At 32.2% G+C, this 24,883-nt stretch overlaps 3 protein-coding genes across 4 annotated transcripts; all 3 read left to right on the forward strand.

Annotated features, from left to right (window-relative positions):
- Positions 1 to 608: 608 nt before the first annotated feature.
- LOC105638147 (zinc transporter 4, chloroplastic) lies at positions 609 to 3,325 on the forward strand. Its single transcript, XM_089725290.1, has 4 exons — positions 609 to 870; positions 974 to 1,031; positions 1,117 to 1,856; positions 2,598 to 3,325. The coding sequence occupies exons 1-4, from the start codon at positions 856 to 858 to the stop codon at positions 3,051 to 3,053; spliced, it is 1,269 nt and encodes a 422-aa protein (XP_089581416.1). The 5' UTR covers positions 609 to 855; the 3' UTR covers positions 3,054 to 3,325.
- A 5,991-nt stretch (positions 3,326 to 9,316) lies between these two features.
- On the forward strand, positions 9,317 to 13,030 carry LOC105638148 (Galactosyltransferase family protein). The gene is made up of 7 exons (XM_012221896.4): positions 9,317 to 9,816; positions 10,054 to 10,206; positions 10,300 to 10,382; positions 10,456 to 10,555; positions 10,682 to 10,795; positions 11,888 to 12,030; positions 12,557 to 13,030. The coding sequence occupies exons 1-7, from the start codon at positions 9,407 to 9,409 to the stop codon at positions 12,643 to 12,645; spliced, it is 1,092 nt and encodes a 363-aa protein (XP_012077286.1). The 5' UTR covers positions 9,317 to 9,406; the 3' UTR covers positions 12,646 to 13,030.
- Positions 13,031 to 21,415: 8,385 nt separating this feature from the next.
- Positions 21,416 to 23,204, forward strand: LOC105638149 (GATA transcription factor 21). 2 transcript variants are annotated; one of them, XM_012221899.4, is made up of 4 exons: positions 21,416 to 21,853; positions 22,140 to 22,355; positions 22,431 to 22,550; positions 22,640 to 23,204. In XM_012221899.4, exons 1-4 carry the CDS (start codon positions 21,698 to 21,700, stop codon positions 23,003 to 23,005), a joined length of 858 nt encoding a protein of 285 aa, XP_012077289.1. In that variant the 5' UTR covers positions 21,416 to 21,697; the 3' UTR covers positions 23,006 to 23,204. The 2 variants fall into 2 exon arrangements, with proteins under 2 accessions (XP_012077289.1, XP_012077288.1); XM_012221898.4 differs by having other exon boundaries at positions 21,417 to 21,853; positions 22,140 to 22,550.
- The last annotated feature ends 1,679 nt before the right edge of the window (positions 23,205 to 24,883 follow it).

A 24,883-nucleotide genomic window follows, 5' to 3' on the forward strand; every position in this document is an offset into this window, starting at 1 on the left:
ATCGTTTTCCTTTCAAAACCATAGATTTTGATTTTCCTCTAATTTAAAGTGTAGTTACATAATTTTTTTATTCTTTAAAAATTTTATGGTCTGAATAAATAATAATAATAATAATAATAATAAATAATACTATAAAAAATAAATCAATTTAATAAAAGCTGTCAAATTTATTTTAAAAATTATATTATAATAAAATGAAAAAATAAAAAAAATCAGAACGGAGCCATAAACCACAATTTCAGCGATGGTTTAAAACTGAAACCGTTTACCACGGTTTAGCATCAGTTTTGATTGATTTTATTTTGGTTTTCATGCCTAAACCGGAGACAGAGAGACACTCCTGTGTCATCACGTGCACGTGCAGCGAAAGGATTATGAATTTTTTATTTATTTAATTCCTAATTGATTGCACGTCTTTGCTAAATATTTGACGTAATCATTTTTTTATTCGGTTGAATATGATTACCATCGGAAAATCCAATAAGATAGGTAAATAAGAAATTGCGGAAAAAAAAAAATGTCGACATAATCGCGCTCATCTTTATACGAAAAGTGTAACTTGTAGAGCCCATCCTCTCTCTATTTGCCTTTCATCTGTCAAACAATGTCGACACTCTCTCTTAATACAAAGAAATCTCATTTCGTTCTTACGTTGTTCTCTCTCTGCATCCAAACTCTGCTACCATGGAGATGTGCGCACTATAAGATGGTCTTCGGACAATCCTCCATTTCATTACAGTCACATCTTCGGCCTTTTTCGTATAAATGCGATTTGGATTTTTGTTCTCTTTATAATTATAAAACCCTTTTATTCTTTATATACGCGTAAACCCAACTTTTCTTAATTCAATTCCCATGTTATTCTTTGAGGTTAGTTGTTTCAGTTTCAGATTTTCCCTGAATAATTGATTAAATATTTCAATTGGTTTGATAATTTGCTGATTTCTGGGTTTTTTTTTTTTCAATTTGATAGGATCTTTGGGAGTGGCTTTCTCTTAATCGTTTCGGATTAAAGACTCGAGCTTTCTCTGGTAATTTTCTTTTCTGCTTCGAAGTTTTTGATTTGAACTCAATTTAGGTCTAATACGAGTTTTTTTTTTTTTTAACTGAAAACAGATTCTCTACTTCAAGGGATTTCTGAATCCATGTTTAATACGAGCTGCGAATCGGCCGAAGTCGAAGCTTGCCGAGATGACTCTGCCGCGCTCCTCCTCAAACTCCTCGCCATCTCATCGATTCTCCTCGCCGGTGCAGCTGGCGTTGCTATCCCTCTCCTTGGAAAGCAACGCCGTTTCCTCCGTACAGATGGCAGCCTCTTTGTTGCCGCAAAGGCTTTTGCGGCCGGTGTAATTCTCGCCACTGGTTTCGTTCACATGCTCTCGGGCGGGTCGGAGGCCCTTCGAAATCCTTGCCTGCCCAAATACCCGTGGTCGAAGTTCCCATTTGCCGGATTTTTTGCCATGATGGCAGCGTTGTTGACTCTACTTGTGGATTTTGTGGCCACTCAATATTACGAGAGAAAGCAGGGCCTGAACCGGACAAGCGAGGAGCAAGCGCGGGTAGTTTCGATTGATGCAGGTCCGGATTCGGTTATTGTTCCTTTCGTGGATGTTAAAGACCGGGGTGGACCGAACGGGAAGGTATTTGGGGAAGAGGAGGGCGGCGGAATGCACATTGTTGGGATGCACGCGCATGCAGCACATCATAGACACAGCCACCCTCATGGGCAGGACGCATGCGATGGGCACGTGAAGGATCATGGGCATGGGCACAGCCACGGCCATGGGCCCAGCCACGGCCACGGGTTCAGTGAGGGTGATGAGGAGAGTGGTATACGGCACGTCGTTGTTTCACAGGTGAATGAATTTCTCACGCTATTCTTGTCTTTGCTTCTGGCATTAGTATAATCTGTCTGTCAATAATAGAATTAGTAATACCTTCTTGTAGACTTGTTTAGGATACAAATTATTCAAATGGGACCCTGAAGGTTGGGTGGAGTTTCGTTGACCTTTACTAACATTGTTAATGTGGTATGGTTGTTTTGTGGTTGGTTTACCAAAGTTTACATTTTTGACTTTGGTTCCATTGAAATATTTGGCTGGTTCGAGTGCTTTGGTTTGTGTAACTTTGTTGGGGAACTCCAAGTTCCCAGAAAGTTTGAAAATATAACTTGTTTAGTTGCTATAATTATCTAACTTCTTGGGAAGTACCCATTTCCTCAAGGAACTTCCTCCTCCACTATTCTTGCTGTCATTTCTATTGTGTCTTTCTATTAGTACACTTTTCCTTCCAAGTAATTTAAGTAACGTACCTACCAATCACATTTAAACCATACTTTCTAGAAATAACTTCCCTGAAAATATTCTTGCTGTCATTTACACTCTTTGTTTGGTTTGGAGAGAAAATAAAAGAGTGAATTTATTTTACTCTCTTTGCACATTTCTTGTTTTATTTTCCTCGCATTTTGGAGAGTAAATTGATTTTACCTCCTTCCCAAATAATGTATTTTGCAAACTCCAAGAAATTCACTTTGTTATTTTATTTTACACCCAACCAAACATAATGTAAATTGTCTTAATCTGATTGTGCGTTTGCAGATTTTGGAGCTTGGGATAGTGTCGCATTCGGTAATTATTGGGTTATCGCTGGGAGTATCGCAAAGTCCATGTACAATCAGGCCATTAATAGCTGCATTGTCGTTCCATCAATTCTTTGAAGGTTTTGCACTTGGAGGATGTATATCTCAGGCGCAGTTCAAGAAATTATCAGCTACAGTAATGGCCTGTTTTTTCGCCTTAACGACACCAGCTGGAATTGGAATCGGAATAGGCATTTCTTCGTTTTACAATCCACATAGCACAGGAGCATTAATTGCTGAAGGCATCTTGGATTCTTTGTCAGCTGGAATTCTTGTGTACATGGCTTTGGTGGATCTAATAGCTGCTGATTTTCTAAGTAAGAGAATGAGCTGCAATTTTAGACTTCAAGTTGTGTCTTATTTCATGCTGTTTCTTGGTGCTGGATTGATGGCTGCACTTGCAATCTGGGCTTAGTTTTTTGGTGCTGGATTCAGGGTTTGTTCAGTATTGAAGAGAAATTTGCTAAATCGATATTTTTTTTTTTTTTTTTGATACTGCGTTGGAAGGAGAAAGGGGAAAAATAGAAGAAACTGGATGTTATAATATTGATTTTTTAGGAGAAAAAGAAAAAAAAGCTTTGAAATTCATGATTGGATTATGGTACGTAGATATGTTTAGTTCATTTTAAGGTTTGTGTGACCCAATTTGGAGGTCTGAATCGGTTGAAATGGAGATATATTTTGACACGAGTTTCTGAATTTGAACATTCAGGTGGAAATTCTTTTCCTTGATGGCCCAATGAGCAATTAAATACTGAAGGATAAATATGCTGAATAATCCTAGTGTTGAGATATTGATAGTTCGATGTTAAAAGTTAATTAGTATAAATTAAATTCTTTAATAAATATCAAGTTGATTTATAAATGGACATAATGGGTTGATAATCACAAGCATATACTATAAGATAAGACAATTGGGTTTAGGAGGAATTACTTTTTATATATATATATATAGATATACACACGCAGATCAGTTTGCATTATATGGAAGCGCTTTTAAAATTAGTATGAGGAGGATAATAATTATTTAGTACAACTGTAATAAGATAATGTGTAATGACAGTAATTGTAAGAAGATAAATTATTTTATATTTTTAGATAATATCTTTATCATAATAATATCTATTAGTTACATCTCATCAAGATATACATTAAATTAAATTAAAATTTAATTACAAATACAAATAACCCAAGCTATAAAATAAGAAATACTTAATTTCTTATTTTAATGATTGCCTTAGTGTGTGTCGTAGTCTTATATACCAGGAATTAGATTGCACGAACACATTACACCAGATGTAACGTACCAAATATATGATAATAAAAAATAATTATTTATAATAAATAAAAAACATAACATAAAAAAATACTTAATTTTTTATTTTAATATAATTAATTTAAATTAAAATTAAATTAAAGTACATAAAACCCAAACTATAAAATAAAAAATATTTAATTTTTTATTTTAATGATTACCTTAACGTGTGAGGTAGTCTTATATACCAAAAGCTAAGTTGCATAGACACGGGACACGAAATATAAAAACGTACGGATACGACAATTTTTAAAAAGTAAGACATCCATATGCTTAGGACACGCTGCACTGAATAAGTAATACATTAATATTTCAAATAAATAATTAATTATTTATAATAAATTATAAACATAAAATAAAAAAACTTAATTGCTTATTTCAATATAATTAGTTAAATTCTTAAAAAATACTATCATTATTAAAAAATATATTAATAATGTGTATTGTCACGACCCGAATCCATAGGCCGGACCGGCACTAGGGCCCAGGTAAGCTTAAGGCCCCCGAGGCCCGTAGTAAGCCTGAAACACTAAAAATTTACTATCTCAATATAATTTTTTTAACATTCAGCCCATACTGATTGGAAAATAAACCGCAAGATTCTATTAAACCTCGGCCCAAATTTAAAACATCTTAAACATTTACAAATTACCCTGCTTACAATACAATATTTATAATATATGCTCACAGAATGATTTCATCTATAATAATATACGACTAAAAATATACAAATCCTATAACTGCGGAGTTCACTAACAAATGAATACAGATAAGTCTTCGGACATTTATCTATTTAATAGATCGATACTAAAATTAGAGAACTCTTTTCTAACAGTGAAAGAGTAGAGTTATAGCTGGGATTTAGAAAGAGCTACTTCCTGAAAGATTTAAACAAAAGAGATGTGAGTTTGTTAAAGAATAATAATTATTGCACAACACACGCATTCACACAAATGTATAAATATATCAATCTAGTCATCCGACTAGTTATATGTTCACACAGCCAGTCACACAATTGGCATATCACCAGCACTCACAATTATTAACATCTTCACATAATCACATCACGTGGAAATTGGTCAGTGGAGTCACCGTAACCCCCGATGAGCCGTCCTCCCACATGGCTCATCCTCTCACGTGTGCACCAGGGAGCCGATCCCCCATACTGGCCGACCGGTCTAATCCTCACTTGACCAGCCCTCTCATTGTTTTTCTATCCTCTCTTTTCTTTTTCATACCAACAGGAAGCAACCCGGTGGTCTCCATCCAATCTAGATCATCAAGCGCTCACAACAGGAGGCCACCCTGCGGGCAGCGATCAAATCTAGACTGTCCGGTGCGCAACGACGAGAAGCCAACCTGTGGTTAACGGTAACGGTAACGGTAGGTGCACACGGGGGCGCCGATCTCCCATTTACCCGGCTAACTGTAATGGATCCATGAAACGGTAACGGTATATATAACGGTAACGGTAATCAGGATCCACATAACGGTAACGGTCTCACAAACCCATGGTGACCCACCTCATCCCAACTCCACACAAACAAAGCATAGCATTATCACAACACATCTAATCAAACATTGCAATTCAATGCAGACATATGATCAGTTACATATTGGAATGCAATGCATGATTAGACATTCATACTCAAATGCAAGCAAATAAATAAATAAAATTAACAATAAACGGCAACGATAGAGCAAATAATAATAATAATAATAATAATAATAATAATAATAATAATAACAACAATAAATAAGTAATTGTATAATTAAATAAATAATGATGATAATAAAATAATTAGAGCACTTTATTTATTATGAATTAAGTTATAGAATTAATCTAAATAAACTTATTAATTATATTGTTAATTAAAACTAGTCTAAGTTTTATCGAAATTTCGGCAGCACCTCCCCTAAAAATTGGACTATCTACCTGCTCAAATATCACAATATTATATATATTTATCATTCAATGCACACAGCCCATCCGTCGGGCGATCAAACAGTTGAATTTCCCTTCCTCCTTAAACATCAACATTAACACCCCACTATCTCAACCACAGGTTTATAAATATAACGAAATTCAACCTGTTCCAACAATACTCATACAAGATTATTTGTTAAATCATAAGCTAACCAAACTATTAACTTATGATAATTAAATTGTTAAGTTGTTAAAACTCACTTTTAACAATAACTATTTGTAACTACTGTTTATTTAATTTCGATCATCTAATTATCTGACTAATTACTTCCAATTTGTCCTTCACGTTTCGACTTACGACAATTATTCCACAATGACTTATGTCCTAGAAGTTCAACATTAAATATATTAATTAGGTTGAATAGTGATTTTTAAATTATGTACTTAATATAATCACAATTTCTAACAAATAAATCCTAAGTTCCAATTCTCTTATGAATTTCCCAATTAAATTCACAAGCTTCCAACCTAATATATCAAAGTCCTTCGATTAAATACCTATTCGAAGTTAACTAAAATGTCCCATAAATTTAAATGTTGACATTTATAACACAATTAAATTTAATAATCAATTGATGCTTTATATGCAAAAAAAAAATTTGAGAATTGAGTCTTGGAACGTACCAATTGAGAATCGGGTGACGATTCCATGCTCAACGCGAAGAAAAGAGAATTCTGTCTCCCGGGCCTCGCCGGAGTGTCGCCGGCCGGTCACCGGACCGCCGCCGGCCGGCCGTCGTGCACGGTGGCCGGAAAAGCTAAACCGCCCAGAAAATTGCAAGGTCACCACCACCTGACTCCAATTTTCGCGAGGAGTCCAAATCTACCATCGGTTTGATGAGGCAGTGGCTCGTTTGGCCGGATCGACCTCCACAGCCACCTTCAAGCCGCCATCCATGGTGGTTCATCAAAACTCAAGCAAAATCACGTACCAATGGAGGGGAATTGTTCACGTGGAGGAGAGGAGTCGATCGAGACCATCTCTAGCACCTGACGTTGACGGAATCAACGGGATTCGCCGAAAAATCGAAGAGTAGCGCTGTCGGAGCAAACGAGCTCGATCCGCGCCGCTGGAGCTCCGTTCGTGCGAGAGGAGGCAGGAAAGATGATCCGCAGTGCCAGGTGAGTCGACCACCACCTCGTTCTCGCTGAACGGTGGCCGGAAACGAGACGGAGAGGAGGGGGAAGATGAGAGGCTGTCGCGCGCGAGAGAGAAGGAGGGAAAAGGAAGGAGAGAAAAGAAAGGAAAAAGAAAAGGAAGGAAGGAAAGTGGGCTGGGCCATTCCGGTTCGATTCGAACCGGTTCGGTCCGATTAGTGATCTGGTCTCATTTGTTCGGTTTTCGAGTTTTTCCTATTATTCGTGTGGTTTTCGATAAATCGATTAAATTTCCAGGTCCGGTTTGATTTATTTTAATTATTTTTATTATGTTTTGCAACCTTTCCTCCACTTACTTAATAATACAAGTATTAATAGTAATGATTTTAAATTTAGAATAATTAATTCATATATATATATATAATAGATTAATCCTGGTGTTTCACGTTATTCTCGAAAATTTTTAACTGTCCTCAAATCGAAAATTCCCGAATGAACTGTTTTGGGCTTAGGCCCAATTCGAAAATTTGGGCTCGAATTGGGACTATGTTACAATTGCAACCCACACGGCCAAAATTTGCGATTTTTGATTTAATAAAAATTTAAAAGTTTTGAAAATAAAAATTCAGGGTGTTTCATGTATGCATTTTTTATGTAGGTCATACCATGCACGACTTTTACTATTGTATATTTTATGAAAAGCTTCGCATGACATTTAAGAAGGCATGTCTTAGCATCGCAATTTTTCAGCATATTTCAATAAGATGCAATTTATCATTTTATTATATAATTTTACTATTTTTTAATGATATTATAGAATCCTATGTCATCTTTTAATATTATCCTGCACATTGTGTAAATTATAAGAAAAAAAGTAATTATATTTTCAGATAATATAATACATGAGACAAAAAAACTAAATTAAAATTAATACTATTTTATTTGGAAATAAGAAAACAATATAAGAGAAAAGAATTTCAATAATTTTCTTTTCAAATTAGAAGGAAAATAAAAAGCTGTAAAAATAAATTTGTAGAGAAAAATTAATTTTATTTTTCTTTTATATAAAAAAAGTAACAAAAGTTTTTTCTGGAAAACAATTAAGTTCTTTCTTATTTTTTCTGATTATTCATTAATAAAAAAGATATAAAAATAAATTAAAAAAAAACACTTAATCACACGGGAACTTACGTGATATGATAATTTTTAAAAAAATAGAAGATTCATAAGTTCAGGACACACTACGAAATAAATATAACACATTAATATTTCAAATAAATAAACAATCATTTATAATAACTCATAAACATAAAATAAAAAAAAATACTTAGTTTCTTATTTCATTATAATTAGTTAAATTCTCAAAGTTATTATCACTGTTGAAAAATACATTAATAGCGTGTGTACATCTTTTAATGCAGGTCATACAAGGAGTGTAAAAATAGATCATGACACGCGAATACGATTTGCCTCATATACCAAATAAATCGATTGAGGTTGAGGTTAAACGAGTCCATATCATAAACGAATTACCTATTTATGATACGAATATAAACGTATTGAGTCGTAAATTGACACGCGGATTAGGCGAGTGACCCGTTTATTTAAGAATAAAGAGATAATTTTAGCGTTATATATAAATACTCCAACTATAACATATTTAAATTTTATTATTGTATTAATTTTTTATTTTAATTATGAATCTTGAAGAATTTATGCATTTTATGTGTGAAATTTTATTTTTAAATATACTTGGAGTTAAATAGGTTAAAAGTTAATTAAAAATAATATAAACAGGTTAAGTGGGTTCGTATATGCATCAACACATCCACTTAACATATTTATGATATTAAACGGGTTACACGAATTGTATATAGGTCAACACCACTCAGTTAACCTATTTATAATAGTAAGAGGCTTAAACGTGTTGTTTTCGTGTTGTACATCTAATTTTTGTGTTGTGTTTATATAGAAATTACAAAAAATTATTTTATCATTTAATATTGCTCTATACATCGCGCGAGTTCGAAAACCGGTTTCGTATAAAAACACATCTCACTAGTTTTTTAACTAAAATATATATTATATTTATTCATTTAGTTGAGATTAATTATCAAAATTTATGAAATCAATAAATTTTACTACATTTTAAAAAAGAAAAGCAAAAAGAGAAAAAATTATATAATTTTATAATAAGAATTTGAATAACCGGAGCAACACGTCATGTCGCAGCAATGCGCGAAAGAATGATGGTTTTATATACAGTGAGAGAGGGAACAGTGGCTCCCTTTTTGATCTTCAATGCGAAAGCCCAAAGATCAGTAAACAGTGTCCAACACAGACCAACTTCATTTCTCCGACAAATCAAATGCCGCTTTTCTCTCACCGCCATGCTTCTTCTCTCCCGACCTCCAATTCTAAAACCTTTAAGCCCCAAAAAGCCATTTTAAATCCTTCTTCCTCTGCTCGTTATCCCTTGCATTTTCTCGTCTTTTCACTTATTTCCCTTCTCATCGGCCTTGCCGGTACAATTTTCGCTATCTCCGCAATCCTCCGGCCACAGCCCTTACCGGTTTATCGCTGCGGTAGATCCGAAGACACTTTCCGGGCATTCTACTCGGGTTCAGGTTCGAATAGACTTGGAGGTGGTGATGGGGCATTAAATGATCGGCCCAAACTTCTTGGTTTTGTTGGAATTCAAACCGGGTTCGACTCTGTTAACCGCCGTGCAGCCCTTAGGAGTACTTGGTTTCCTTCTGACCCAGATGGGCTTTTGAGGTATATGTCTCTGATTTTTTTTCCTTTCTTCCTTTACTGATTTTGTGAAACTTATATGGTGACTATTTATAGTAGATAATCACATCTCGTTAAGTGGTCTTTCAATTAGAATGTCTACCAATTGATCTCTTCAATTCTGATTAATGGGATTTTCTTGTTCACACCACCTTCCTGAGATATCATTTTCAGTCTATTTTATGTTTAACTGAACAATTTGTGTTATTCCGCTTTTTGTAGGTTAGAGCAAGCTACTGGTTTAGCATTTAGGTTTGTAATAGGGAAATCAAAGGATGCAAAGAAGATGGCACAACTTGAGAAAGAGATTGGAAAGTACAGAGATTTCATGCTGATAGATGTTGAGGAAGAGTATCTAAGGCTTCCATATAAAACGTAAGTTCATTATATCTATAATTATAAAGGTTTAATATTGTGTATTCTCTTGACAGCTTGTCTGAGAATACTTCTACTCTTTCTTATTTTCAGGCTTGCATTTTTTAAGGCAGCGCATAAGCTTTTTGAAGCAGACTATTATGTAAAAGCTGACGATGACATCTACTTGCGTCCAGGTATATGAAATGACAAAGAGAGCATTTATTTGTCCATTATTTTGATATTAAAATTTATCTCTTGCTTTGTTAGATCGACTTGCAACTCTTCTTGCTAAGGAAAGAACCCATCCGCTGACTTATATTGGATGCATGAAGAAAGGACCAGTGATCACAGACCCTAAATTGAAGTGGTATGCAAATACTGCTTATATTTACTGCAGCATTTGTTTTTATCCTTATGGTCCTTAATATGCTTTCACGGGTTATGCTGCAAGTATAATGGTTTAACATAGTATTTACAAGTGTTAAAATTTCAGGTATGAGAAATCTGGACATTTGATTGGAAATGAGTACTTTTTGCATGCTTATGGCCCTATCTATGTTCTTTCTGCAGAGGTTGTGGCTTCATTAGCAGCTGCCAGAAATAACAGGTCTTTGATTTACATAAAACTTCCTTTTATTGTGCTAAAGTTTATCTATTTTAATTCATAATGTTCAGTTGACATGGTCACGTAGGCATACATTATTAATATGATAGATTAATTACTAAGTAACTAAGCTGATTGGAGTGCTTATCCATTTGCAATATCATGTTGTTTTTAAGTAATTTATGGCTTTCTTTGTAATAAGCTTGATCAAAATTCAAGGACCCCACACAAGTTTGATGTTGAATTATGCAAGAAATGAGTATTTGAGAGTCCGCTTATATTTATTACTATGAACACCATGAAATTTTGAGTTCTGATTTCAGGCGTAGATTTTCTTTTATTTTGCAGTTAAAGAAATTTCCCGCAGTGACCATGATTGTCAATCATCAAAATTGATCTTGAGTGTCATGGCTCAGTAGTTAGCTGTTATATCATTATCCTGTATTGATCTCTACCATCAAGATATGGTGCACTCCTGTTTAAATGGTTTCTGGTATAATGATTTCTATTTTTCTGCAATATATCTCGAGAATTACGGTAGTCAGCTTTACACAATATGATTATGGGAGCTTGACCTTAGAACCTTAAGGCCATTTGTCCATTGATTGTGCTAAAGGCCGTTATCTGGTAATGGTGCTCTTAAGGTTATCAAGAAGGAAAATTTGCCTGAAGTGGCTGCAATCAGGGTGCAACTTATCCCTTCTGTTTCATTTTTAACTTCAAATTGTACGTAAAAGCAGTTGCATTGCTGAATACAAGCACTTTTCTCAAAAATGCTAATGCATTAACTTCCAGTTCTGCTGGTATGGTAGAAAGTTCCTTTTGAATTTTCTGGTGCTTCGTGCACTTAAAAAGATTGGTAAATGAAGAATGTTTTTCCAGGCAAAGAGATTCCATAGATTTTTATTTTTATTTTTTATTTTTTTATTTTTATTTTTATTTTTTTTTACGATAGATGGACCATTAAGTGCTGTTATTATGAATCAGCTTTAGTGTCACTGACTTTCTCTAGTGTCATCTATGCTTTATTCTTGTGTTCCAACACATACTTTCTACGATTTTTTTGGCTAAATAAATTCATCTTTTAGCTTTCAGTTTTAGAATGTTCAACAATGAAGATGTCACCATTGGATCATGGATGCTTGCTATGAATGTTCATCATGAAGATAACCGTGCAATATGTGATCCTCGATGTACTCCAACATCTATAGCAGTTTGGGATATTCCTAAATGTTCAGGTAATTTGACTATTCTTCAATACCTCACAAGCGACCAACATTTTATTTTTCATATCGGCAATGAGGCACTGCAAACAAATGTTGGCTGTGTATGCATTTTATATTGTATATATGTATGGATATGGATATCATGCCGCATCATATGTATCATTTGTTGCCGTATTATAATGTTCTTTTACATAGCCATGCATTGTTGTGAACTTGGGGATCTTTACTATGCAGCTCTATGCTATGATCTGTTCTGATTTAAATTGGTATCTGCAGTAATACCGTTTATCTACTTATAATATCCTAGACTAATCTGCAAAATTTCATCTAGATTATTTTCCATGACTAGATTCTACACCAACTAAAAAGGATAATGATTAGGATTTAAAATGAAAATTTATTTCAATTTAGCATTATGATGATGTTTTCTGATATTTATTATTTCAATTGAAATAAATTTTATCTTTCCAAATAGTGAGAGAAATCATGTCATTATTTTGTTGGAACTGCTAATTAGTGAATCCATTAAAATTTTCAGGTTTATGCAATCCAGCTAGCCGGATGAAGGAACTTCACAATATTGATATGTGTTCCAAAAGCCCCACATTGCCAGCTGAAGATAGATAGTTTATTCATTTGGGTTTCTACTTGGGTTATCCCTTGTATTGACATAGCAAGATGGGTATTTTGTTGGAGATCCTCGGTCTGATGGGAGGACCCTATATTCTTGAAGCTACTTTGCGAAAATGATGACTCTGGCATTCTACCCTTCTATGATTGATGTAAAAAGTAATTTACTATAGCTAAGCAGTTCATATATTTGTATTCGAACCTTTCGAGCTTTTAGATATGTCCAACCGACCACTCAGTAAATATTGATACAAGATCTATAATGTATCCTACCTGGAATTCAGAGTTTGATATGGGTTTGGGTTTACATTACCCTTTTTACCATAAATTTTCTATTGAATGATGTTTAATTATAATTGTTTAATTGAGTATTTTGGTATCATTTTGTACTGGTGTTTCTATTAATGAGTTAAATCTTGCTTGTATTGAATATTGAATGCATATTCATTGTATGCCTGTGACATGGAAGTACAATGCATGCAATTAGTCTGTACAATGCCAATTGTATTGATCTTGTTTTTGTTTTGACTGAGATAAGTCACACGTCTCTTTCTTTACGTCTCTTTCTTTCTACATCCTTGCAAAAATCTTAAAAAGTACTTGCTTTGTTCTCTTTATCCAGAGAAAAGAAAAAATGCGTGTGAATTAAGACGGTGGTTAAATTGAACTTTTTTTTTCTATCTTTTGTCTAATATATCCCTAATTTACGTTAATTGCTTCATTCATTTTGAGGAAGCAGCTTAGAAGAGAGTCCCAAGGACACATTCATTTACATTAATCACTCTTAGACGCTTGCTTAAGTTTCCACTGTTGATAGACTGATATAGCAATGAGCATACATTTGTAAATGGAGAACATTTAAATAATTTATACTCATGTATGCAATAGGGATTTGTGTTCAATATTTTTTTAATTTACGTATATTCGTTAACTCTTCGGTAGTTAATAATTTTGTATATAAAATGAACAAATATGATTGAAATAATTTAAAGTGGAGTACATTAAAAAGGACTAAGATGGAACTTAATTTGTGCGCAAATTTACAAGATATAATCATGGGTAGTAAAATTTCTTTTAAAATTAGGTTGCAACTATATAATTATGTGTTTCTCTTATACGTAATTATACAAAATATCACTCGTCCTCGTAAGCACATTATTAAAATCCAGAACAATACAACGAATAAAAATAACCGTTCATTTTTATTTTGGAAACACGAGGGCATTAAATGCCCAACCTTTTTTTTATCTGTCACTGTGCTTTTGCTGACCGTGTATAATTAATACACAGATTTAGATTGTCAAAATGGATTGGTGTGTCAGATTTGCTACCAACCTGCCTAATACGTAACACGGTTAGGTTAATATGAATGTGATCCGTTAAATAATCGTGTCAAATATTTAAATACGAACATAATACAAAGATTAAATAAGTAACATGAACACGATATGTGTGACCCATTTAATTAAATAAGTGATATATGAGTTAAAAGAATTCAATTAAATTTAATTAAATGGATCGTATACATGTTAGAAACATAACATTGCACATATAACCCGTATAACCTGCTTAATATATATATATATATATATATAATGACATTTTTATTTTTCAATAAACGGGTTAGATGAGTCAACTTGTGACATGACTCGTTTAAACTCGTGTCATATACAAACAATCTGTTTATGGCATGAACACGTCTAGACTCAATTTAACGCAAATCTTGTTTCCATACCATGATCCATTTTGACACCCTATCAAACAGCAGTCAAATGTGGGTATTTTAAATTTTTTTTCAATTACATCCTTGTTTAAGTTTTCATTTCAAATAAAATTCTCTACATTAAAAAATAAACGTCATAAATGAAATTTCTCTGGATAAAGAGAACAGTGAGTATTAACTTAAAATTAAGTTGGGATATTCCTGTAAATTCACTATAAATTGTGTTTCCCGATGCAATCTTGATATTTTATCCAAGAACATACTAGCACACTTAAGCCTTATATCTACCATTCTTTCTACCGTAGGATTTTCATAAAAAAAATTTAATCGTTGATCTGGCTGCCTCAATTGCTAAACACATGCACTTTAGCACCACTTGAAAAAATTTTCCCTTCCAAATGCTTAATACGGACAAGGTTTTGGCTGTACTATCCGTAAGGCGTAAGCTATTTATCAGTTACTACAGAAGCTTGCCACGTCACAATATCGGTACCTACCATCCAACGTGGCAACATTTTATGCCAGCGTGTCACTTTCCTTTCAAAACTTTCTACTGCCCTTTATAAACGTTACTCTGTTTTAAAGTCTCCTTGCGGACTACAGTCACCTACAGATTCTCTCTCTCCCTCTCTCTGCTAGACATGGAAGGATCTTCAAAATCGGCGGTAGACGACGTCAGTTCAGCTGCCTGGCCAGAGTTTCTAGTTGAAACTGACTTGGAAAGCGAGCTCTCGGCGGAGTTTCCCATCAAAGAAGAGATGATAGAGGAAGTAATGCAAGAGCTGTACAAAGAGATTACAGGCCCAGCATCAACATGCACAGAGACAGCCGCCTCTCCATCGTCGGAGACTACTGTATCAGTTTCATCTTTGACGCCGCCGTCATCGTTATCGTCATTTTCGATATCGTTATCGTCTCCTTTCTTTGTTAACAGTGGTAAGAGTGAGAGCTGCGGGGTGTCAGTGTCAAACTCAGCGTCTTCGGTGATGGCTGGAGTGGAGTACGCCGGAGTCAGCGTGTTTAGAAACGCAGCCGGCGAGGGAGTTGAGAACGAGGAGGAGGGGGAGGGAGAGGAGTTTGGGGAAAGATTGATGATGGACGGCTGTGATGGAGTTGAATTCGGTGATGAATGGCTGGAAAAGGTAATGGGGTGGGCTCCACTGGAGTTTGAAGGATGGAGTTGAGTTGAATGATCTTTGATCTTGTGGGTCCTCTAAGGAAATATCCGTACAACTGATAGTCATTATAGTTTGCAAACTGCAAAGACTTCTTTTAGGCCGTATTTAGGACTCAGCCCTAGAAGTTAACTATATTTTATAATTTTTCTCCTTTATCTCCAATGCTAGTTTCCATATTCTCTTCTTGGATTAACACAAAAACTTAATTCCAGAAGAAATTAATTAATAGTAAAATGTTCTAGTGCACAATTTTTTTAAATTAAACAAAATTATATCTTGTATAGCTTGGGCAGTGTAATCGAAGAATGAAATCATAAAATATAATCGAAGAATGAAATCATAAAAGATAATCGCTTCTCGATTCAAAAGAGATTATTCTTTCATCTTAATTTAATGAGAATTAATCTAAAAAATATTTATTAATTTAAAAAATGACCTTAATTTAATGAGAATTAATCTAAAAAATATTTATTAATTTAAAAAATGACCGTATTAATGTGTTAGTGACATGGATTAAAATATAATAAATGGAAAACTGAACCAAAATTAAGAGATTGGAATTTAAGAAATTAAAAAGTTGAATGAGATATGTAAAGGTTTAAAAAAGGATACTGCGGTAAGTAAGGCATCATACATTTGGCAGCTATGTGTCTTGCAGCTATAATAGACAATTGCCAGCTTAACCTTCCGTTGAATTTTAAGTATTTGCTCATTTTCCATTAAAGAATTGATAATATTTTGGGGGTTGGTTTCACTTCCACCATATAAATATTATATTATATTAATATTAATACTCACCCATGTTTAAATTATTTTATTAATGTTATATACCTTCCATTTATTATTTTTATATAATTAATTTTTTTTTAAATTTAAGATCGTGCAACAGAATTTAGTACAAAACATATGACGCTAAAAATTATATATTTCAAAAATTGTAGAATTTTATTTCATTTTTTTAAACTTGTTGTGAGAAATTTTGAATTGTAAATATAAGGACATCATGACATGCTTATTTTATTTCCATTAATATTGTTGATGAGTCATGGGCCAAATTTATGTTTGTCGACATATATGGAAGTAAATACCAAATAAGTTAGTACACATCATATTCATTTGGCTGGCTAATTACTATTAACAGCATCTTCAACACTAACGGAATTATGACTGACGCGTAGTATGAATTAAACGTGTGAATGATGATATGGTTGAATGATTATTTATAGAGGTTAAAATTTAAAAATCTCTCTCCAATATATTACTTTCAGATCTTCTTCCATTCTCTTTTTTCTTTTCTTTTTCGGGTCCATAATTCAATCTATAACTAATAAATAAATGCTCACATGTCTAACTAACCTTTTAGAAATAGAAAGTGTTATGGACAATTATTATTTATTTATTTGACACTGCAGATTGCCATATTAAATAAATATTAGCATCGGATAACATTTTTTTTTAAAAAAATTTCATTTTTTCTATATGGCAATTAAATAAGAGCAATTAACGTTAGTATTGGAGATGCTCTGTATCATTAATCATCCAAGAGTATTAATTACTTTCATTTTATTTCTAAGGTCGATTCAGTACAAAAAAAAAAAAAATACGGCTTCAACTTCCCTTTTTTTTTTTTTGATAAATTCACTTTAACTTGTGACAAACTGACAGAATATAATATTTATCAAAGATCTAATTTGATTTGTATACAAGAGTAATTGCTCTTATTTAATGGATAATTTGCGGTGTTTTCTTCGCAAATATCTTTTTTTTTTTAGAATATTAATGAGTAATTAATTTTTTTTTCAATTTTATCCTTATTTATATTAAATTTAATAATTATTTTTATAATTTTCCAAAATCATATAACATCTCCTCTCTTACTTAAGGTTATGTAATAAAATTAATTAATATTTTGTTATAACTTATAAGAATAAATTTACTTACTTAATTACCATAAAAACATTAAAAGTATTTATGAATAGATGGAATACTTTGTTTTTTTTTTTTTAGATTTTATCAATGATAATAGTAATGTTTCTTGATAAAATTTGCATATTAAATACGAATAAAATAGAAAATTATGTTTATTACTTTTTTTCTAAAAAAGAAACTATGATGATAATTTGGAGTAAAAAGAAAAATGAGGTATTTACTTTTTTGAAGAGGTATTTACTTTCATGATTCACTTAAATTTAATAATATTTAATTAGAACATCAAATTAATTTTTTTATCATTTTTTTAATACTGTCTTTGTTCCATAATACTTGTCAAATTTGAAAAAATAGTTTGTTCTAAAATATTTGTCTAATTTAGTCTAAAATACTTGTTATATTTGCGGTTTTAAGGAGTAATAAATATTTTTTTCATATTTACCCTTTGTGTATGATTAATAATTATTACTTCAATTTAATGATTTTCTTAGAAATTAATATTAAATTAAGAGTAATATTGTCAAAATTTATTCAATAATTTATTATAATTTATACAAATTTAATAATTTTTTTAAAAGATATGAAATTCTAAATGTGACGAATATTATAGAATGAATATAGTAATATTTTAGAGACATAATTATATTTAATGGTTTTCGATTTGCAAATATTCATAATCTAAAATTAAACCGTACATTTAAGAGAAAAAAATGATTATGTCTCTATCGACTTTATATGAAACTCTTCAATTTTCATTTTTAAATTTAGCGAAGCTAATTTTCCTACTCGTGTAATTAAGCTTAGTCTATACAATTCTACATGTGCATAAAATTATAGGAAAAATTATTATTTAGTCTTTTAGTTTATACAATTCCCTCCCTTATCGCTTCATACTGGTCCACGTCAGCTAGGGAGAGGTGTTTTAGTCTTTTAGTCTTCAATTAACGGAAAAAAACTAACTTTTCGGACGGAAGGACCTTTCAATTAGACGGAGTTAAACCTGAGGGACTAGTTAGATATTTGCACAAAACTTGAGATTAGTTAGATAATTATGTAAAACCTGAGGGACTAGATAATAATTTTCCCTTATGGTCCACGTCAGCTAGGGAGGGGTGTTTTAGTCTTTTAGTCTATAATTAACGGAAAAAAACCAACTTTTCGGACGGAATGATCTTTTAATTAGACGGAGTTAAACCTGAGGGACTAGCTAGATATTTTGACAAAATCTTGGATTAATTGGTTAATTTTGTAAAACCTGAGGGACTAAATAATAAATTTCCCTATTATATTTTATGGGTTAATGATTATATCTTGCATAGAATCTGAAACAGGATCTAAGGACTGCCATCTCTAAAGCCCAAAGAGAGATGGACTTGGACGTATTAGACATTTGAATTTAGCTTATCCTTCATCTAATGGCCCAACAGAGCAGTGTTGCCCAGCCCATAATAGGAATGTTGTCAAATGTTAACATCATCTTAATATATAATACTGTTAAATGTTAATTTAATGTAATAATTTTAGTTAAAAACTTTTGATTACAAGAATTTCATGTATATTTTGAATATTGTGGTTAATATTTATTATTATTATTTTTTTGTTATTTTAACAATATATAAACGATTGTGAAAATATACTTAAAGTGATGTTTGTTATTATCGTAATAAAATAAAATATAATACGATAAATTAAATTTATTTAAAAATAAAAAATGTTATAAAGCATTTGTTTGGAATGTAGAAGGCTAATTTTTTTGCAATTGATGATAAGATTTTCATAGGACCCATGATTTGATTAGTTAAGGAATCAGTCAAATTTTTAGAAAAACACAAAAATATTAGTTTGATGTTGTTTTGTGTAAGTGTCTTTATCATAAAATAGGTTGCTCATAATCAAGCATATAGAGGAGTGATTCGCATGGCTCATACGTAGCTTGTGTCTTGATCTTACAAATTTATAGATCAATCCAAACAAATCAACATAAAATGATGGATGGATGGATATGTGAGAGAGAATTACATATTACATAAAACATTTTCCAATTGGGTGGTGCAGAGCTAAGGAGCCATGTGGTTCACTAATGCTTCAAGGTAATTTTCATATGGATAACGATTATCTATATCATCATTTTTTCTTTTTTCTTTTTCTGGTTTTTAACTATCACATATTTGAAGTTTAACCACTTAATTCTTATATTCAAAATATTACTTATATAATATGCGGGTGAGTTTAGTGAGAATAGAACCGAAAGCTTTTTTCATATGCTTAATCTAACTAACTAAGTCATAACCCGCAGATATCAATTAAGATGTTTTTAACGCATTAAATATCAAATGTGTTTTATCCGCTTTTCTCTAGGACATCTCCTGTGCTGTATCCAGGAAATGTAAGAAACGAACTCAAAAACGCAAACTTTCAGATCATCAATACATAAAGAATCCAAGGAACTCGATTATGTAACTAGAAAGTGCCAAGAACCAGACAAGAACAACTTTTAATCTTGTCAGGGTAGGCTAAAAGATTGGCATTATTACTGTTTATCTTTATTTCAAATATTATCTGATCATTGTTTCTTCCTGTTGCTTCTCACTTTCCAAATATTGAATAAGTAAACCCTAAAGATATCAATTCCAAAAGGTGTTACATATATAAAATTTGATTATATGCGACTCTTGGGAGACATTTTGTTCCATGATCTTGATATTTCAGCTTTTTCTGAGAAATCAATAAATAGAAGCCAAAATGACAGATCACAGGAAAAAGAAAAAGAGGAAAAGAAAAAAAAAAGCTGGACTAGTTACTTTTTTCTGATTGGTTGGGAGATCGTGAGTTATATAACAAAACCGTGTTGCTTCTTTTTGCCAAATTAGTAAAGACTCTTTTTGTTGAAGGAATTAAAATATGAAATCTCTTACTCTCCACATTTTTAATTGTAGAACATGAGATAGCCAACTAAATTACACCCGATTGGTGGGCTATTATATATTGCGCTATTATTTTTCAACATAAGGTAAAAAAAAAAAAAAAAATTGGTAAGATGATGAGATGAAGAAGAATGGTGTGGGGACTGAAAGAGGGGGTCACTATCTAAGCCTGAATCAGTATTTGATGCCTTTGGCAAGGCTAAGAAGAGAAGATCATATGGTTCCATTCCATGCAAATCTATTACCCATCCCTTCATGTCAGCACAAACCTCTAAATACTTCTTCATGCTTCCAAATTTCATTAAATTGGTTCAGCTTATTACTATATATAGTTCACATACATGTCTATGATACATTTATGTATATATACACATATAAAACAAACTTCACACAAAAATTTTGCTTTGAGGTCCCAAAATAGTAGAAATATCTTCATATGGTCAGCTCTACACATTTCGATTTTTTGTTTTACTTGATCACTTCTGTGGTCCTGCCCTAAAAAATCCAACATCTTACGGCAATGTATTAAATATTAAAGTTAACAGTATTATAATGTAATTGGACACTTACTATTAGAAATAATAGTTAATAACCCAAGATAGCTTGGTTTGATGGTTGAAACGTATTAGATCTCACCGTAATGAATAAACTCATGTTTGAGTCATGGAAATGACATCTTAAATAGAGTTTTTAACATAATCGCCCTCTTTCTTCTATTTTACACTGCACTTTGATAAAAAACTTTCTGAAAATTTTGACTCCATGACATGATCTTCCTAGCAGATATGAAATAGAAGAACTAAATAACAAACTTTATTTGAAAATAAAAGTTGAAATGCATTAATGGGATATGAGCCAGAGGACAAAGAACCTTAAATGCTCGATGGGCAACTTACATGTACACATATATAACAGTAACTGTTGATATTACAATTTGTATATGGAATTGTATATTGATGATGAAGTGGGTATATAATATAGTATAGATCAGTGTATGTAGAGGATTGGAGCTAGCAAGCAAAATAGTGCAGATAGGTTTGTCATAATAGGGTCGAGTAGTAGCATTCTACACCTCCTTTTAATTTGTCTTCTTTTAGCTTGTTTTGTTTGGGTGACATGAAGTCACGTGAATTCCTTTCAGGCCTCTTCTTCTCCTCTTCTCCTTCTCCTTAATTTGATCCCCCAATCTCCCTTCTTCTTCTAACACTCTTTTGCCCTATTAATTACTCCTTTTTAGTTTTTTCATTCCCCCCCATTTCTCTGTCTCTCTATATCTATCTCACTGCGCTGTCTCCATGACCCCAGTCTTTCTGAACTCATCTTCCTCTAATTCCTTTCCACTTGTGGAGCTAAAAGAAGATCAACCACAACATGATCTGCAACTTTTCTTGTCACCCCATCAAGCATCAACTACTCCTACTTTCTTTAACGCACCAACTCGAGATCAAGAGGCAAGATCAAGCACTTTAATTCACTTTCAAAACTGAATTATTCTTTTAATTGATTAGGCTCTCACCGAGTTTAATTACTTTTCACTTTGTATATAAGAAAACGTCTGTGATAATATACTATTAACCTGTGTTGTTTATATAATCTTGTTTCAGTTTTAATGGGATTCTCGTAGTTCTTATTAAGATATAGGTGTGACTTGTGAGCGTACCTGCACTTATAAATGAATAATCTAATAGAATATTCTTTTATTTTGATTTTAACTGATCTTTAATCATACATGTATAGGTTAATGACAAGTGCATATCACGAGGAAGACGGAGTAGTAATGATCACCATAAATATAATACCCTATCTTCACCTTCGTTGAATGAAAATACCAGGAAGGCCAACAAATTGATCTCATGTAAAAGAGAGGATAATATTATTGGAGATTATTATGATGGAAATGGTGGTGGTGGTGGTGAGGGATCATCATCAATAACTAAATGGCTTCCCTCAAAGGTAAGCTTGATGCAAACAATGATAAACTCTAATTGCTCATCAGAAACTGATAAACCAGTCAAATTTACTCTCAAGTTTCAAGATCAGCAATGCCATGCTAAAAGCCACAACACCAACACGACCACCATTAGAGTCTGTTCAGATTGCAACACTACCACTACTCCTCTTTGGAGGAGTGGCCCTCGAGGACCAAAGGTGATTTTCTTTTTCACTATAAGAATACAACGAGTATATATATACATTTTTTGTTTTATATCAAACAAGGAAAGATATTTCTTGTGCAGTCCCTTTGCAATGCGTGTGGGATTCGGCAAAGGAAGGCACGACGGGCAATGGCGGCGGCCGCCATGGCAAATGGTACAGTTGCAGCAACGGAAACATTATCATCATCATCATCATCGTCTACAAAGACTAATTATAAGTTGCAGTACAACAAGGACAAGAAGTTGCGCACCGCAGGACATGTTACACAAGGCAAGAAATTGAGCAAACCGCCCGATCCTCCTCATCAGACCCAAAGGAAGCTTTGCCTGAAGAATCTTGCTTTAAGCTTGAGCAACAATTCGGCTCTTCAACGTATTTTTCCACAGGATGTACAGGAAGCAGCAATTTTGCTCATGGAACTATCTTGTGGTTTTATTCACAGCTGAAATTTTTAATTTATATTTTTGCATATTATTAATTTACTTATTAGCTGGGAGAAGTTCCTGTACCTGAGAGAGATCTTTATTTAAATTTCTGCAATTTTGCAAACCAAAATATGGGTTTTTAGGATTTTTTTTTCTCGAAATGATGGAAATTAAATAATATTACTTTGTGAAAATTGATTGTCTAAAATTTTCTGTTTCATTTGTTACGTATATATGTTATTTACATATCCTTTAGTTAAATATCTGATATATAGCAAATTTGATCTATCTCAATGTATTAGATATTTTGTTTTACAGTTTGTGCGTAAAAGAAAATTTTTTTTAAAAAAAAAAATTGTTAAGCAGATGTGTACATGTATATGTGGATGTTCCAGGTGTTGGGAAACAAATCCATACCTTAATTAACAAAATATAAATCAAGAGATAATGATTGGTCCAAGGTTATAATTAATTAATAACATTATAATATAATGAAAACGCTAAAAGAAATATCTCAATTAATATTTTTATCATGGTCAATTATGATTATAACTTATATAAAAACTATATTAAAGCCAGAACAAATCAAATATTAAGATTTTTTACATTTTCAATGAATATTCTCACACAGGAGGAAGCAATCCACACGAGTAATTTTCATGACATTAGGGCCAAAAATTTGCCAATCTATAATGCAAATATGCAATAGCCAATCGGAGACAAAGGTGAGGCTTGCAAATTTAGGCCGTCACAACACATACATTGGCGGCCCATATATTCTTTGAACATAAAGCCCATTAGAGGAAACACAACCGGGGAAGGAATTACTATATTTTTTCTTATTATTATTTTTTTTTCTTACTATATTTCCAACATTCGTATTAAAGTCTCTGAGATTGAATCAGGGTATAGCATTTAATTATTTTATTTATTTATTTATTTGTTTGGGCATCATCATGAAACCTTTTATGTCTAAATAAGCTGACCAACCAACCTATTCACTTTAACTATTTATTTAACTATATTCACTTTACCAACCAACCAACCAACCAACATTGCCTTTCACCGTAGATTCCCACTGACCAAGCCGCCGATTTGGATCTTGCTCTAAGATTCCATTTTTTTCTACTCCAATTTCATCTCAACTGTTGGTTTAGCATCTCCCATATCATTCCTTCGATCCTACGGTCTTCATTTTCAGAAAATCAGCCAAACCTTTATATATATCATTGACATGTTTTAATTAGTGTCATAAACTGCAGCCAGGCATTTGTCCAATAATGATCCGATAGTTTCTCCTTTATGCCCTTCACCCAACTCATCGGTCCCATTCCAAACCAACAAAATAAACAAATAAAAAATTTAAATCAAAATAATTATATTACTTAACATACTAATACTAATAATAATAATAATAATTAATAAATTATAAACCTTGAGGTGTTCCCATTTATAAGTACAATATATTAATATTGGAAAGTGATAAATGGAAAAAAAAAAAAATTAAACCTAGAACCACGTAGAAAAGAATTTTAATAAAAGATTTTCTATTTTTTTATATTAATGCGAACTTAATTATGTGCAAAGCAAAATCAAAATGGAGATAGAGAATAATATGTTTAGTTGTAGAAAGTAATTTTAAATTTTCTATTTTTCTTTTTTTATAAAAAAATATTATTTTTTGAAAATAAAAATAAAAAATAAAAAGAAATGAAAAACGCGCTCTCAATTGTTAATAATAAAAAAATATATTTCAATTTAAAAATTTTAAAAATATCATTCATAATTTTCAAATTTTAAAAAATAAAATATTATAAAATAATTTAGAAATTTTAATTTTAAAATATTTATTATTTATTTATTTAAAATAAATCACATTAATTATTTTGTAAAATTTTT

The sequence above is a fragment of the Jatropha curcas genome, chromosome 8 (assembly GCF_041381405.1).
Source record: "Jatropha curcas cultivar XTBG-Jc1 chromosome 8, XTBG_Jcur_1.0, whole genome shotgun sequence".
Taxonomy (NCBI): domain Eukaryota; kingdom Viridiplantae; phylum Streptophyta; class Magnoliopsida; order Malpighiales; family Euphorbiaceae; genus Jatropha; species Jatropha curcas.

Coding starts and splice junctions, on each gene's coding strand:
- LOC105638147 (XM_089725290.1), top strand. Junction 1,032..1,116: donor AAAGACTCGAGCTTTCTCTG/GTAATTTTCTTT, acceptor AACTGAAAACAG/ATTCTCTACTTCAAGGGATT. Junction 1,857..2,597: donor GGCACGTCGTTGTTTCACAG/GTGAATGAATTT, acceptor GTGCGTTTGCAG/ATTTTGGAGCTTGGGATAGT.
- LOC105638148 (XM_012221896.4), top strand. CDS start 9,407: ATGCCGCTTTTCTCTCACCGCCATGCTTCTTCTCTCCCGACCTCCAAT. Junction 9,817..10,053: donor GACCCAGATGGGCTTTTGAG/GTATATGTCTCT, acceptor CGCTTTTTGTAG/GTTAGAGCAAGCTACTGGTT. Junction 10,207..10,299: donor CTAAGGCTTCCATATAAAAC/GTAAGTTCATTA, acceptor TCTTATTTTCAG/GCTTGCATTTTTTAAGGCAG.
- LOC105638149 (XM_012221898.4), top strand. CDS start 21,698: ATGACCCCAGTCTTTCTGAACTCATCTTCCTCTAATTCCTTTCCACTT. Junction 21,854..22,139: donor CACCAACTCGAGATCAAGAG/GCAAGATCAAGC, acceptor ATACATGTATAG/GTTAATGACAAGTGCATATC. Junction 22,551..22,639: donor GTGGCCCTCGAGGACCAAAG/GTGATTTTCTTT, acceptor TTTCTTGTGCAG/TCCCTTTGCAATGCGTGTGG.